At 42.3% G+C, this 16,615-nt stretch overlaps 1 protein-coding gene across 3 annotated transcripts in view; it reads left to right on the top strand.

The window, feature by feature from the left end:
- Positions 1–16,093, top strand: part of LOC110379459 (uncharacterized protein) — a 290,441-nt gene extending 274,348 nt beyond the window's left edge. For 2 of the 3 annotated variants that reach the window (XM_064034719.1, XM_064034736.1), the window contains 12 exons: positions 916–1,000; positions 2,980–3,096; positions 3,583–3,678; positions 4,018–4,178; positions 4,593–4,732; positions 5,129–5,238; positions 6,656–6,875; positions 6,995–7,126; positions 7,404–7,528; positions 7,724–7,876; positions 7,952–8,099; positions 8,406–16,093. In XM_064034719.1, coding sequence (XP_063890789.1) covers positions 916–1,000; positions 2,980–3,096; positions 3,583–3,678; positions 4,018–4,178; positions 4,593–4,732; positions 5,129–5,238; positions 6,656–6,875; positions 6,995–7,126; positions 7,404–7,528; positions 7,724–7,876; positions 7,952–8,099; positions 8,406–8,854 — 1,936 coding nt within the window. In that variant the 3' untranslated portion in view covers positions 8,855–16,093. Of the gene's footprint in view, positions 1–915; positions 1,001–2,979; positions 3,097–3,582; positions 3,679–4,017; positions 4,179–4,592; positions 4,733–5,128; positions 5,239–6,655; positions 6,876–6,994; positions 7,127–7,403; positions 7,529–7,723; positions 7,877–7,951; positions 8,100–8,405 lie in introns of those variants that run through there. The other variant, XR_010276506.1, reaches the window with a different exon arrangement.
- Positions 16,094–16,615: the final 522 nt, after the last annotated feature.

Here is a 16,615-nt window from a genome sequence, read left to right as displayed (position 1 = left end):
TTTCCGTTATGACATCTCTGCTCGTCATTTTGTTCTTCATGAAACATAAGCCGTATACTCACACATACATACTACACTCACGCATGAATACACATTACCTCGTTAGCACCGCTATGCAACCCTTAACTACGGTTTGTAACTTATACAAATACACTGCCAAAAGAAAAGGTGAAGTTGAGCAAACGTCATTTAAAAAATTACGAAGAGCCGTTCAACTCCCACTATATTTAAGCAGAGTGCTATAAAAAGATAGTTTGTTTTATAGAAAGCGTTAGAAATTGTCCGATTCCTACATTTTCGATCAAAAGATATTATTAACATTTCACACTTCACATGAGCTTACCTTAGTGTCACAACCAGACATTTTCAAGTGGTTCAAAGCAACTCATTTTTCAACCCAAGATATAATATTGAAAGTGGTAAACGTTTTCACAACACGGCACGACTCGTAGAGTGCAGTGTTCTGCACCGGTGGCCGATTGCTTCCACGCCATCACACGCATTATGCTTTAAAATTCAGTCAAACAACTCACTTTACTGGGACTGGGACTTATAAGCTGGTTTCATCTATATTCTATAAAATGGAGAATAAAATGACTAGCAGAGATGTCATAAAGGAAAGAAGGTAGCGTTGCCAAAATTTTGGTTTTCGGGGGACGAATGACGTTACTGGCTACGTCCTCAAACGCCTTCTTTGATAATCTCTCATTTAATGTAAACCAAAAATTGTCGACAGATGTCTCAAGGAATCAGAATGCCTCGTAAGTTAACTCGTAAAGTAGTGTCTTGGTCACGCCCTCCATACTAACTCTTATTGACCTAGGAGAAAGCGCCGGACCTAATTGCCTTATGGCATCTTTCCTTATATTTCCTTTCTCCGTGATTTATACCTACTTATTGTTTTCGTGTGCTCAGGTCGCCTCTGGGAATTGCCACCATCATCGTTGCTGGCATCATCATCTCTTCATTGACGTACCTGATCATCTGCCTGGACTTCGAGGTGAGTTAGTCCTACAGTACAGTACTAAGTAGCATAGCGTGATCTATGTATTGGGTCTCGGGTTCGATTCCCGGGTGAGGCCGAAACCGCTTCGTGTTCTTAAGAAATTTTCACAAAGCTGGCAGGATTGTAAAAATTGGTGGTTCATAAGAGAAGCCGTTCATAGGAAAGCACGTAGATATCGGACCAGCTCCTCATGTATCCCCATTCGAGTTTTCGAGGAATGAGAAAGGCTGAATAGAGACTGCACTAGTGTCTGCGCAAATGCTAGTGCACTATAATACGGCCTGCGCAGCTGGCTGATCTCCACTGACTGAGACAATAGGCCGGGATGCAATTATCTATTATAATAACTAAACTCTTTTGCAAAAAAAACGGGCACCTATGCGAAATCTTAGTTTTATGGACTTTACGTGTATTTCAAAGGGTTTTAATGATTGTAGTATGTTTCTAGCATCAAAAGAGTTAGCCGAGCATGCGTGAGAGTGTATTCTAAATTTGAATTTTGTACAATTGCTAAGAAATTGGTAAAACCTTGTTTTGGACTAATTGCTGGCAGAAAGTTCGTCGGTGTTTTGAAAAGTTTTTGAAGTGATTTTCAAGAAAATGATAATGCAGTTTTAATTAATGATTAATGTACTTTTTTGTTAGATCAAAACATTTTTGAAAAACTATGCGTATTTGATAAAATTTTCACCTGCTCTAAATGGGCTATGCTGATGATTGATTGCAATGTTAAGAGTTTCGGTATTTTAGTGTAAAGCGTTCTATTGTTTAGGTATTGTACCCACGTGATTTAAAATATCGCTTTTTCATAAATAAACACTATTTAGAAGAGTATCAGTACCTTTGGCTGCGACAAAACCAATTTAAAGTAAGCAGTGCCGATCACAACCCGTCTCCTATCGGACTTTGACATTTAAAAAATACCAAATTTTGTGATAAATGTTAAAATTAACCACATGAAAAATGATGAGGAGGGTTAAAGCTATCTAAAAAGTCAAATTATTGCCCCGTTGAAGCTCTCGATAACTCCATAGGTATCGGGTTACTAAACGACGATTTAGCTGAAAGGGAGTCAAAAATTCAAAATTATTGGCCAAACGTATGTTTCTTAAGAAATGAGCAGATAGCCAATTATTGTTATGATTTAAGCAGGAAAATGCTGCAGATGCCAGAAAATCTCATTGTAGGCAAGTTTATTTAATAAAATGTCCGTGGGATGAAAACACGCTATTTGAACGCTCAGACTCACAGATCTTCAGAGGTCTACGGAGTTTCCCAAGAGGCGAGGTTGTTTAAAAATCTGCGATTACGAGACCTTAAGACCTCGTGCTCACAGTCTATGCGCTATTTTCTGTATTTAGTAGAATTTAAAGACTTTTAAAAATGTCAAAGTCCGATAGGAGACGGGTTGTGATCGGCACTGCTTACTTTAAATTGGTTTTGTCGCAGCCAAAGGTACTGATACTCTTCTAAATAGTGTTTATTTATGAAAAAGCGATATTTTAAAACACGTGGGTACAATACCTAAACAATAGAACGCTTTACACTAAAATACCGAAACTCTTAACATTGCAATCAATCATCAGCATAGCCCATTTAGAGCAGGTGAAAATTTTATCAAATACGCATAGTTTTTCAAAAATGTTTTGATCTAACAAAAAAGTACATTAATCATTAATTAAAACTGCATTATCATTTTCTTGAAAATCACTTCAAAAACTTTTCAAAACACCGACGAACTTTCTGCCAGCAATTAGTCCAAAACAAAGTTTAACCAATTTCTTAACAATTGTACAAAATTCATATTTAGAATACACTCTCACGCATGCTCGGCTAACTCTTTTGATGCTAGAAACATACTACAATCATTAAAACCCTTTGAAATACACGTAAAGTCCTTAAAACTAAGATTTCGCATAGGTGCCCGTTTTTTTTGCAAAAGAGTGTATATAACTTGTGTGTTGTTTTTACAGCACGCGAGCGCCCGCCTGCGTGAGATGTCCCGCGTCGTGCACAACAACCGCACGCTCTCGCAACTGATGTCCTTCATCGTGGTCACCAGCTTCATCGTCCAGATCCAGGTCGTCATGGTCAGTGTCATATCAATATTATCTGCTTCCTCCTGCCCTGTTCCCAATTTTTTATCCATCTTTTCTTAGGTCTTCCTCTTCCTCTCCATCCATCTACATTCATACTTAGCACACACTTTGTTGCATGCGTATAATCCCTCCTCGTTACATGCATTTCAATATTATGTAATACCAATATTTTTTTTACTTTCAAAGGTATACCAACTTTTATTTTGCGAAATTGTCGAAGATTTACGGTGATTTGAATTATAAGAGAAGTGGATAACAGAGCTTAACTCGGTTCTTCTTAAAACCGGATTTATCGCTTGGAACCCCTTGCTGATCATTCGATGATATTAGATTGAGAATCGATTGAATATTCGTGTAACGTTTTAAAGTTACAAATCACTAGTCACAGTATAATGCACGTTTGATATATAAGCCAGGGTTCCTTGTTGGTATAATAAGATAGCCAGCGTTTTGACCAAGATTTTTGTTCTATTACAGGGGATATATGAGGCCAGCTTGCAGGGCTTGCAGGACACCAACGCCACGCTTAGCCGCCAGTCTGACTTCCAGCACTGCCCCTTCGATCAGAACGAGGTATCTACTACTTGTATGCTACGCTTTATTTACGGAAAATAAGAATCTAATAATGGATCCATGTCAGCTACCTTTTTTTAACGGAAAAAACCAGAACCTATGGCTCACCATAACATAAAAATTTATATTTTTTTTTAGAGATCTGACGTTTGCTGTTTTCTGCCTAAAACCCAATAAGTTCACAGACAACATAAACATCTGTTTTCCTTAAAATTACTGTTTGCTTATAAACTTAAAACGTGAAAATGTAATAGTTAAAAGTTGTTTTGAGGAATCCGACGTTTTGTCTTCGGCCTAAGAAAGTTTTTTGTCTTGGCTTACGGTGTGTTGTCTTTTCAGCACTACTTGCAACTGACCCTGTTGGCGATGTTCCTGTGCGCCGTGCACCAGATCCTCATCACGATGGTGAAGCTGGTGCTACTGGCGCTCACGTGCGCTGCCTACGTGGCCGTCACCGCGCACCAGCACATGCTGTTCAAGGACCAGTTCTCTGACTACCTGTGAGTGGCATCTGCCTAGCCTTTTCTTAACTATGTTGGGATAAGATGCTGCTGAGTACCAGGTGTTTAATATGGAGCGTATGTACCTCCACAACTCAGTTACCCAAGCAACACGATACCCCTTGGTAAGACTGGTTATCAGACTTTCTGGCTTGTGACTACCCGTAACGTCTACCAAGGATGTTCATCTGACAGTCGGGAGTGTCAGGACCCATCAATTTATCGTTCTTCCTCACGTCGTATGAATATAATTAGGTACCTGTTTAAAAAAATGTTGCTGTAAAAGGTTTCCCAAAAGACACAAAAATCATCTCTGGCATCAATTTCGCAGTTTTTAGTTTTCCTTGCAAGCTTCTCAGATATTAACGATGGCGAATTTATAAAGAACTGAAGAACTCGGTTTTCCTGTATCAGGCTTCGATGCGGGCTGGACTGGAACCAGCAGTGGACCAACGTGGTGATTGCCCTAGGCGCGACCGTGGCGCTGCTGCTGCACTCGCACCAGACCGAGAGCACCTACCGCCTGGACTTCATCTGGAAACTGCAAGCTAATGGTAAACCACTTAAAAGTTATGTTACCTCTTCAATGATGTGAATTCTTGCTAAACTTAATGGGCGACTCGCATACTGGTTCTGAGGACACTTCCGCCAGCAGGTGATACCTAAAATGATTTCTATGCTGTGATTCGTGCAATATTCTATATTTTGGCGAAAACAATACCGTACCGAACACTCATAAACTGTGTACTGAACACAGAAAATTAATCACCACCACCACCAAAATTGCTGATCTATCCATACTCCTGTGGTTTAGAGCTATACTTACTGCTATCGATAGGAACTTGACATTAGCCCCATACAAGTAACTACCCTATCTATGATGGAATATTAAGAAGCGATAGCCTAGAGGTACCAGTGTGCCAGTTATCTGATTCTAATATGATGTGCAGATGAGAAGGAGGAGATGGAACACCTGGAGGCGTACAACCGCAAGCTGCTGGCGAACATCCTGCCCGAGCACGTGGCGCAGCACTTCCTCTGCAGCGACAAGAACATCGATGTGAGTACCAGGAACTAGCACGTTTATAAAGCTGGACCATCTGAAAAGCTGTAGATCTATGACTCTTATGAGGGATTATCGGATTTTAACATCATTGTATATGTCACCGTAAGATTACAAACATCGTTAGATTACAATCTATCTCGAGAGATTGTAAACTGTCGAATTATTGTGAACCGTAACATCTGATTGCAATTTAACGCATTATTTTTCGCTATATTATAATCTATCGATGAGAAATTGACAAATTGTCAACTGTCCGAAAGCTCTCCCTGATTGGTCAGTATTTTTGTAAGATCGACCAATCACGACCAGCCGTTCTGTTGCCATGGAGTTTCCGTAGAGTTAGGAATGAATTTGTGTTTGAAGACGAACTACCTAATTGTTTTGTTTTTTTTTTTATAAAAGTTTCTTATAATTTTCCAATTTAATTTAAATAAAACTACTATTACGGATTTTATCGCGGTCGGTTTTAAACTTCGGGATTAAATAATATAATATAACCGCGATAAAATCCGTAAAAAGTAGTTTTATTTAAATGTCTAATATTCGCGTAAGTGTCAGAAATCAATATGTTTCCAATTTCAATTTGTGTTTGAAGAATAAATATTTCTTTACAATTTGTTCTCTCCATATGTCAGGAATATTAAATTACATACTCGTACTAAATAATAAATCCTTGAAGAATTTTTTAAGAGCATTTATTTTATTTAACTGACACCTCTATTTCATTCCTAACTCTACGGGAACTCCATGGGAACAGAACGGATTATTGGTCGATCTTACAAAAAGACTGACCAATCAGGGAGAGCTTTCGGACAGTTGACAATTTGTCAATTTCTCATCGATAGATTATAATATAGCGAAAAATAATGCGTTAAATTGCAATCAGATGTTACGGTTCACAATAATTCGACAGTTTACAATCTCTCGAGATAGATTGTAATCTAACGATGTTTGTAATCTTACGGTGACATATACATCTGTGGTGCAGGCTTAAGAGGTCAGGAGCCAAAACTATTCTGTAAAAAAATATGAAATGCTTTTAGTTCACGTTACCAATACGTTTCTATCCGAAAAGCATGAACTACATGCTTTAACTAAACAGGACCAAAATATTAGCTTGCTCCTCATATTTCTTCTTTATATATAACTGTATGTCTTAAAATCTCTTTCACAACCACGAACTCATTCAGTCCATGAAATGCCAATAATTTCTATAAGTGTAGCGAGACTCCTATTTCTAGTTGGTAAAAAAAAATATATAAATAGAAAACCTAAACCGACCTGCCCTGAGTTGGGTCCATCAAAATCCGACCATGTCCAGACCATTCAAATGATTTCAATTGAAGTGGGATTAAACCTACAATTGAATTTAGTAAGAGATGTTTATGCTGTACTTATAAAATGCTTTCAGGAGCTGTACCACGAGCAGTGCGAGTCTGTCTGCGTGATGTTCGCTTCCATCCCGAATTTCTCCGAGTTCTACGTGGAGCTGGAGGGCAACAACGAGGGCGTGGAGTGTCTCCGACTCCTCAACGAGATCATTGCTGACTTCGACGAGATCCTGGCGGAGGACCAGTTCAAGTACATCGAGAAGATCAAGAGCACTGGTGCTACGTACATGGCTGCTTCGGGTGAGTATTGTTATTTGTTACCTTTGCCTGTTTTGGGCTCTTATGGTCTCTTATCAGTGGTTGCTGGCAAATTGGCAGTAAGTTATCTAACAATGCTATATTGTCTCCAATATTTCCAGGTCTAACAGCTGCCACCCGTGACCTCCGCGGCTTCCGTCACGTGACTGCGATGGCGGACTACGCACTGCGCCTTCGCGAGCAGCTGCAGTATGTCAACGAGCACTCGTTCAACAGCTTCCGTATCCGCATCGGTAAGACACCCCTTGGACTACTGCAACGCGTCGCCCATTGTCTGAAGATGAAGGGTATAAAGTCATTTTGTAGCCAATTTTTGTAAAGTGAATGAACCCTATAAAATGTTGCTTTTGGGCGACGCGCTGTACAAAACCTACAAGGGTAAGAAATAAAGCGATTTCTTCCAAATGCGAATTCTAATTCATAAGGCGATTTTGCACCTGCGATTTGTGCGAAACTACCTATATGTAGAACTGAAAATAAGTGAGGAACGGTTAACATGTGTCTCTTCAGGCATCAACATTGGGCCGGTTGTGGCTGGCGTGATTGGCGCCCGCAAGCCGCAGTACGACATTTGGGGCAATGCCGTGAACGTGGCCTCGCGCATGGACTCCACTGGACTACTCGACCACATCCAGGTGCGCTCTAATGCATAGCTCTTGCGTCATAGTAATTGCCTGCTCCTGCAAATGACATTTATGTAAACTCGCGCAATGTTTGCTGTACTGTCATCGCTCTGCGACTGGTGGTACCACAGTATTGTTTGCGAGCAATGGCGAGGGTTCGTGTACAATGTGTGTAGGGCGATTGTGGTTGACTTTCCGTGTGCTCAGGTGACGGAGGAGGTGTACGAGATCCTGTCGACGCGAGGCTACAAGCTGCGCTGCCGTGGCATGATTGACGTCAAGGGCAAGGGCAATATGGTCACGTACTTCCTGGAAGGCGTCGGAGAGACCACCCTTCCCGGTGCCAAGGACATCTATAATGTAAGCATCGAGTTATATATTTCGCTACACTCATGGTATAGGGAACTTAGTTTAAATACGAAATTTCTACTTCAGAACCCGCAGCCATCGACATCTGGCACTTGCCATGAGCATGGCAACCAGGAGACCTCGTGCCGGCCGGAGCACCGCCCTCTAGAGACCCTCTCTGAGGGCCACACTGATGAGGACGGTGGACCATCTCCCCGCGCATCCATCCCCCGGGGTAAGCATCCCTTGGAAACTTCCCCAAGCTTGTCAGAACAGATACTGTAGAATATTATCATATTACGTCACAATTGCAGGAAATCTATTGCGTTACGTTAGTCAGACGTAACAGAAGGTTACAAGCGGTTCTGAACAATGCCGATATGGACTAGAACATGGTCAGCTAAAAGTAAACGTTTTCATATTCCAAGTAGATTGCTGATTTTAGAGTCAAATTCGTACGAGTAGAATAGGTATAACAGAGATAGTATTGTGTAGGGCATGTGAGTATCGCTCGGGAGTAATGTTGTGTGTAACTGTGCAGACACGGGGTCGGCGAGCCCCAAGCTGCCGAACGGCGGGTCGTCGTCGCGCGAGAGCCTGGCGCCGGCGGTGCGCGCGCGCGTGTTGCGTCGGCTCGAGCGCCCGCTGTCGCTGGCCGACCAAGCCGGCCTGCCCACGCTGGCGTCGCTGCTCAACTCCAAGGCGTACTCCACGCACTTCGACACCAGCTTCCACGTGTGCGAGACCGCCAAGATGTCCTCGCTGGGCGACGTCAAGCGCGGCGTGGCCGAGTCGCGCAGCAGTGGCGAGATCGAGGCGCTCCTGGAGGGCGCCGGCCCGCGCCGCGCCGCCAGCCTAGCCGACTTCCTCTTCCGCCGCAAGCACGCCAAGCTCGGCCCCGCCACCGTCAACGTCATCGAGAACCCGATGACTGCCATGTACGAGTACGCAGACGCGACGCCGGCGCAAGAGGACCCCTTGCCCGGCTAAGCTGTGTGCCCTCGGATCTGACGCCTCGGACTGACGCCCCGGATTGACGCCACTCGGCGCCGAGCCGCGGTCGTGGCTCCGTGTCGGCACGCGGCGACGCGTACTCACGCGCAGCATTTTTGTACGTTTTATATTTATCGACTGCGCATGAGTACCGCCTCCGGGCGCCATCTGTATATATGTAGACACGGCTCTGCGGTCGCTCCTCTACAAAGAGTCGGTCTCATTGTCATGATAATGGGATTTGAGGAATCTTCACCGCTGCTCCTCTGGCTGGTTTCGAAGAAGATGCTTTAGATGGAATCTATGTCGATGTGTAGTTTAATTAAATTTTATAGAGAAAATCAATTAGGAATCAATTTAATTGGTGGCATGAGACCATCTCAGTTGTTTAATAAAACTGCACAGTGATGTAACAGTTATTATTTGAATTGTGCAAGAGCTGGCAGCCTGGGAGCTGCCTGGAGCCTCAACAACCATTGTCAAGTCAGCGCCCCCTGTGACAGACGTGTTCCCGGAATATTCCCCACCATTAAGACTGAACGTCGCCGGGAGGTGCGGCGCCCCCGCCCCGCGCCTCCCGCCGCTTCACCGCACTTACCGCTGAGGAGCCTCGCGCTCACACTATCTCGACACCACCTGACAGAGTCTATCGGACACAGTCCGACATCCCCGGACATACACACAGCACGCCGGGAACCGGCGACCGGACCCGGCCGAACTTGCACTTGGATGACGTAATGGATACTGTTGTTGGATTGAGGCGTACCGGACGCGGTTCCCAAGGTTGTGACCTCGCTCACCGCTCTGCTGCGTCAGAGCCAACTAAACCTAAGTGCATAGTTAAGGATTGCGGTTGTGTACATAGTAGCTAGGAGAGTTGGGGCATACTCGACGAGTTTGTCGCCAACTTACGGTTTTATCGTTGTTCTCATTAATACATACAATCTGGTTTCGTAGTCGACTTACTTAATGCAATCTTCAGAGAGACTGTCATGTTTTATGAGTCATATTAAGGTGCTGTACCCAGGACAGAGCGCTCGGCAGCAACGCGATATATATATTGAACATTAGGCACACTCCTGAGTTCGCCGGCACCCACACTCACACTAGCGTAGGTTTAATCAAGTGACGAGCTTATAGTAACTCCTAGAGTAAGACGTGATAGTAGTGTGAGAGTCCGCCGCGGTGCGACGTCTTGGACTCTAAGCTTTAATTCACTGCGCTCCTTTCGGCGGACGGATCGACGGACGAACGCGTCGCTCGCTCGGGCGACTGTACATATTTCAATCAAAGATTTGGTGCTTTTGGAGGTTAAGACTTAAAGTTTGTAACCTAGAGGGGTGTAACCTTTAAAATTGTCTTTTGTAAGCATGGTGTAATTAAGGCTCTCAAGTTCCAAGGCATAGTCTCGGCCACCCCAGCCGTACCGACTATTAATCTCAATGATTTAAGAACTGATTAAATGTATGGCATGTATTTTAGTTTTTAATATGTTTTTAATATTGATATTAAGTCCTGGATACAGGACTCTGGTATTTAGCTGCGATGCTGAAGTTTAGTAGCAAAAGGTTTCTCTAGGGCCTGCCCCGCCCCCCGCGGCGCCCGCGCTCGCCTTGCAAGCCTGCAGAGCGTTCGCGGACGCGGCGTGTTTTCCTTACGGGTAATGTTCGTATTACAACCAAAAATAGTAGCCAAATATATTAACGTATACGATTACTGTTTTATCATATTAAAGTAATATTAATAGAACAAATTGAGGCACAAGTTTATGGTAGTTATTGGCGGTGGCGCGGCACTCCGGCACAGCGAAGGCTTGGTGAGTTGCACAGCTGGTACTGGGGCGCTCGGTAAAGGCTGCGTCTGGAGGGTTCTGCCGGGCCGGCGGCTGGTGGCGTCAGTTGCTGCGCTGGTACTCGGATGGTTGGTAAAGGTTGCGTCTCGTGTGAGCCGGCCCGGCTGCGTGGGTCTGACAGTTGCACACTGCTGGAGATTTGGACCGCGTCGGTAAAGGTTGCGTGATGCGTGCTGCGAGCTGAGTGCGGAGTGCGAGCGGCAGCCGGGATGCCGCGCCACTGCTCACGTCGTTGTGTAGTTCCTCCGCTCTAAGCTGAGCCCTCCCCGCTCTAGTGTCACCGTGTCTCCCCCCCAATGCATAAACTCTCACCGACCAAGCTCCGGGTCCAAGCTTATATACTACAATGTTTTCCTACCTAACTTTTAATATATAAATTCGTATTTTAGTTTAATATAAGTTTCAGCACCTGTATGTGATAAGCGGTTCCGCTAGGAGCACTGGGGCTCTCACTAGCTTGCGTGTAACGCCGATGATGTAGTGCACACACACACACACATAGACACTAGGCCCGTGTGCACTAGTGTGAGTCCCTGGCGGAGTCATGTCATCGAGCACTCGTTGATTTGACCTTGATTTACTGTGATGAAACGAAATTATTTAAAAAATAAGACAACGTTTTCAAATGAAATTCTAGCAACGATGTTTTTGAGAGCCCATTTTGTTAATTACCACTGTTGTACTATAGTTATTATAATAAGTGTATCTTAAGTACGTATATATTTACACTCTTACACATTTGGCTATTTACAAATTGAGATCCTTCATATTTTGGGCTAACTATCCGGACCCTATTTCTCTTCGTATGTTTAATTCGTAGGACAAAAATTTAAGGTATTTTTCGATGTCGTATACCTACTTAGTATTAATATAATTAATTAACAATTAGAAGTTTGTGCCAAGCGCGACCTCGTGTCACTTGTTACTATTACACTAGCACTTGCCTCCACGCCCCGCCCGAACAAGCAGCCTAGCATTATCGTTCAATATTAAGTTTAAATGATTCGGTGAGTTGGTCAATTTAATATAAGTTTTATTTTTAGTATTTTTTTAATGTAGAGAAACCTAATAAATGACCAAATGAGTGATGTTTAGTTTGTGTAATACAGTAATTAATTAACTAATTAGTATGAGTTAATCCGTTCAGGCCGGTGGACGCGACGACGCTTGTCATCAATTGAATTGGTCTAGTCGTGTTTTATAGGAACATATTCCTTAGTCTACATTAAGAAAGCTTGGGGTCGTGGCATACATATCAACTCTTAAAAGGATCGTCATTGCATCAACTCGAGCCGGTCAGTATTACTTGTATGGAACTCCCTTCTGTATGGGAGTACGGGAATCGTAAGTTAAACTTCTCAACGCGGAACAGTTGGCCGATTCATAGTTTTCGAGTTCATATGTGATCTAAGACCTTTATACAGCTGCGTCTGTATCAATAATCAGGCAACAAATAAGATTGCTCCGGAGCTAGGCATCGTTGCGTCTACCTCGCCTACCACAGCTTAATGTAACCGCCTTTTAGAACACCTGGTCTATAAGTCTCCCGCGTACGTTGTCAATGTAATACTCAATGTAAGTGGCCCCCTCCACCCCCCGAGCCTATCCCCGCTGAGTCCCGCGAACACCGCTTGTCCACCGTCTCTGATACATGTCACTCAATTAGCAGGAGCCATATCACTCCGCAAAACTCCATCGTAAGGATCTTCACGGTGCAAGTAGCTTGCGCATATTGAAGCCCATGCGTAAGTTACATGCATTTTAAAAACGTGCGGGTCCAGAGACTCGCGCATGTACCAAAGCAAAATACCCACCCGCGTGCTCTTGTCACTTGCGCATGTTAACTGGCTCCAGCTACATGCACCGTGTAGAAATACCCTTGGTGATGATATTCGTATCACTAGCAAATAATTTTCAGGCTCAGAGTCCACCTAAGCAGAGCAAGGCTGGGAAGTTCTTAAACAGCCAATAGAACATCGTTATTCAAACATCTTGTGTACGCTCAATAAGTGGAATCTCTGAGAGGAGAAATTCTAATGGTTCTTTAAAAACTACTACTCTCCGCTTTGGTGAAGTTGTGACCTGATGGTTTCATAAGATCTTCAAACCTCGGGAAAGTTAAAAGAGTTATTGGTCCTGTTGATTGAGCGATGTGTACCAGGAGAGCCCTAGCGCACTGCGTCGCGTACTTGGAACCTATATCACTGATATCCGCAACAACCATCTTTAGATTATGATCATCTAAAATGTTCCGATGTATCCTCACGAAAGCAGGTAGGCCATACTAGTCTGTGTAAAAATGCATGCATATTATCCTCATATGCGTAAAGTCAGCAGCTCTCAATATTGGTCAAGTCGCCTAGTCCTGCAATGATGATATGCATGTATATTTACGCACACAAGTATGATTCACCCGCGTTCTGGATTTGTGACGTATCTAACGCTTAGAAGCTGAATCTTTATTCGGTACTTTCACAAAATATTATGTTGAATGTTCAGAGTTCAATAGGAGACGTCAATAGCGGCCATAGTACAGATTCCAAGTTCGCTAACGTGCTAACCGATTTAAAGTTTTGATCGGTCCATTTCACTATCTGAGCATTTTTTTCCCGATTTGGATAAAAAGCAGTGCGTCAAAGCTCTAATACTAGTTTAAGCTTTTCATTGTACAATCTACGACATAGATCATAATAATATAAAATAAAAATAAACGTAATGTTATTTGGATACTTCTCGAATAAGTTTCTATGCGTGTTGATGCTTACTAGCGTTAGTCCGTACATCGGGAAATGTACTAGCATTCTGGTACTGAGGAAAATTGAACAGATTGAGTGAATGCGGGAACATTTGGGTCACGGCAGCTATAGGTTTAACCAACTCGATGTAGCACCAAAAACAGCTGTCAAATTATGCACTAGTGAAGTCTCACTTGCATACTAAGAGCTGTACAGTTTCAGCGGTCACGTGACCAGAGTCCTAACTTTCTTGTTAGGAAGTTCCGTTGGGAAATTGTTGGGAAGTTCTTGTTGGTTTTCCGTTCTTGGAGAGTTTAACCAACCGGATAAACTATAGCCGTGCCTTCTCGTATGAGTAGGTACTCTGCAGTCTAATGCTTGCGTTTGACAATTTTGTCATGTGCGTGAGTTGTTTTCAAGATCGAAAGATATGAATGAGTGTCATCATTTGTAAGGTCAGCCAAACTTTCTCGCACATAGATTGTTGGTTAAGGGGCTCCGGTTTGTTATATGCTCTAAGATGGTTAAGAATGATTATCGATGGCAGCTCAGTCTACGACTACGCCCGTTTCGTCACACGCTACATGTGTTCTTCTCTTTAGACTACTGTTTAAACATATTGACGTCGTGTCTATTAGTAGCATACGATATAATAGATAATTAATTAAAACATTAAAACCTACTCGTGAAGACTTCTTTGATTTGTTTAAGTTAAGCAGCAGGCCTAATCTCAGCCGTACTTCACAGTATACAACGACCACGGAATTCGTAACTTTGTCCTGCAAACTGTAATCGTTAGATATCGGATTATATGCAAATGCATAATCTTGCGTCACTGCATATTTCGGTAGGTATTATGATCATTAATCGTGCAATCAGAAACAAAATGATTACTTTGTATTTTGAATTAAAAACGTAAAACTGAAAGCCAATATTTATATGTATAAAAATTAAAAGACGTGAACTAAAATAATAGGTAACTAGTATTATGACAGTATTGTTTGTATGATTATTTTGTCAGTATTTAGTGCATATAAACCGATGTCAATTATTTTAATATATTTGTGTCCAAAAAGATGTCGAAATACATAAATTAACTTGATATTAGGTACCTATAAGCATACATAACTGCAGTATTGTATTCAGTATTTACCGAGCACAGGTAGCCCTTTAAAGGTAAGCGTTCACAGGCACGCGTCGCAAGTATCAGACGCATCGCACGTAACGGATTTTACCTTGCCTTGTATAAGAATTCATACAACGGACTGATCCGCACGTGTGGACGACTCAGATACACAGCTATGCTATAATGCGATACGTCCGATACGTGCGATGCGCGCCTGTGGACGCTTACCTTAAAGCTTCGATACCGAATCAACTTGAACCCGTTGGTAACACTCTGTTGTATACTGTGACCGCCTTTTAATGTACTTACTTACGTAATAGATTTAACTTATTCTTTATACTATTCAGTGGTTATATTCTACTTTAATTGCCCAATGTCTGGTGTTTGGCGAGCCATGAACATCTCAATGTATGTAGATAGATAATAATGTCTGATGATGAATAATCATGGAAAAGTATACTCTATGTATGTATTTATTATAAGAAGTGTAAAGCCCCCATTGTAGTTCGCAATTAAAGTAAGAGTAACTGCATTCTGTAATTAATTATAATTTGCAACGGCACTAAATGTGGAAGTTTAGCGGCTGAGTGATATTAGCAGTAGAACCTGTCAAGTTGCATTTTGAAAGCTAGCTGCCAACTGCAACTGCCGACCGCACTTGCAGCGACTGCATGACTGCCCGTGCTGCTGCCACTTTCATCCAAAACCGTTTCATGTACCTAAATGCGTACAAGGAGTCCTGCTGCGGTCAACTTCATGCAGTTCTTCACGGCATGACGGTCGGCACTTGCAGTCGGCAGCATTCGAAACATACCTTAATAATGTAAGGCAAACTCCACCAAAGAAAATACAGTTTTTTGCACAACCAATAGAATTTGTTTTCAATGGGAAAATACCACTGAGAAATGAAATTGTATTGTTTGTTCAAAAACTCTGCTCCGCGCTACTCGTCTTTTCTTTCATGGAGTCTGGGCCTAATACCAGCTGATGCGAGCCGTTTCGAACAACTTTATGATAATAAGCAATATACGCCTAGCGTCAGGGATGTCCTCTATTGATATCACTCAGTCTGTTGAGTTCCCGCGGTGATCGTGACTGCAGAGTTTGCAAACTACGTCCGACAAACACCTAGGATGCCGCCAGCCGTGTGCTCCCCAATCGCATTGGTGATCAGAAGTGCGAGTGCGAGAAACTGTGATGGTCAAGTGTGAGAGATATGATCACCAATGCGATTGGTCATGTGTGGGTCTGGCGTTGACCAAAGGTCCGTAACGAGCAAGTACTGCACTACTAGTTTAGTAGAACCTATGGTAGGTCTGATATGAACTTTTGACCTGGTAGGTATCGGAAAAATTCTCGATATAGCGAACACTGAAGTCACGATCATTGCCCAGTTTTTTTAATTAACTATTTGTAATTAAAGTTACCTTTAACGTTTCAATTTTATGAATAGTTGTATATTTATCACGGTTTCCTTACGTTATAATCTGATATTTGTAATAAATGGTGTTATGTGTAACGAGTATGTGTTGTTTTATTTGTGTTTATCTTTATTACTTTGGTCCTGAGGCCTGATGTGGCTACTAAAAGTATGCTTGTTTTATTCTCTAGAACCCGATACTTGATATTTTTTTGTAATGGATAATGCAATATCTTTAGAAAAGTCTCTAATAATGTAATTGTCAAGAACAGCTAGATATAGATGGCATACTTCCTTTACATTATTTTCCACATCGGTTAGTCAAATAACACAATCATTATTATACCCCTAGCTACATCAATTTACAAAAAGTTGTCAATATGGTCTAACATAATTGCATTTTTATTTGAATGAATTATTAATAACTAGCTGATCCCGCGAACTTCGTATCGTTCAAACCTTCCCTGGACCTAACATTTTAAAACCAAAATCAGCTCAATCGGCCCAGCCGTTCTCGAGTTTTATTCAGACTAACGAACAACAATTCATTTTTATTTATATCTTTAGATTAATATGAACTACGATATCTTTTGGTGAATATTTCATGAGATAGTAAAACACACAA

The sequence above is a fragment of the Helicoverpa armigera genome, chromosome 1 (genome assembly GCF_030705265.1).
Source record: "Helicoverpa armigera isolate CAAS_96S chromosome 1, ASM3070526v1, whole genome shotgun sequence".
Classification (NCBI taxonomy): Eukaryota; Metazoa; Arthropoda; class Insecta; order Lepidoptera; family Noctuidae; genus Helicoverpa; species Helicoverpa armigera.
The sequence above is the reverse complement of the archived record's forward strand: the minus strand, read 5'-3'. Positions and strand labels throughout refer to the sequence as shown.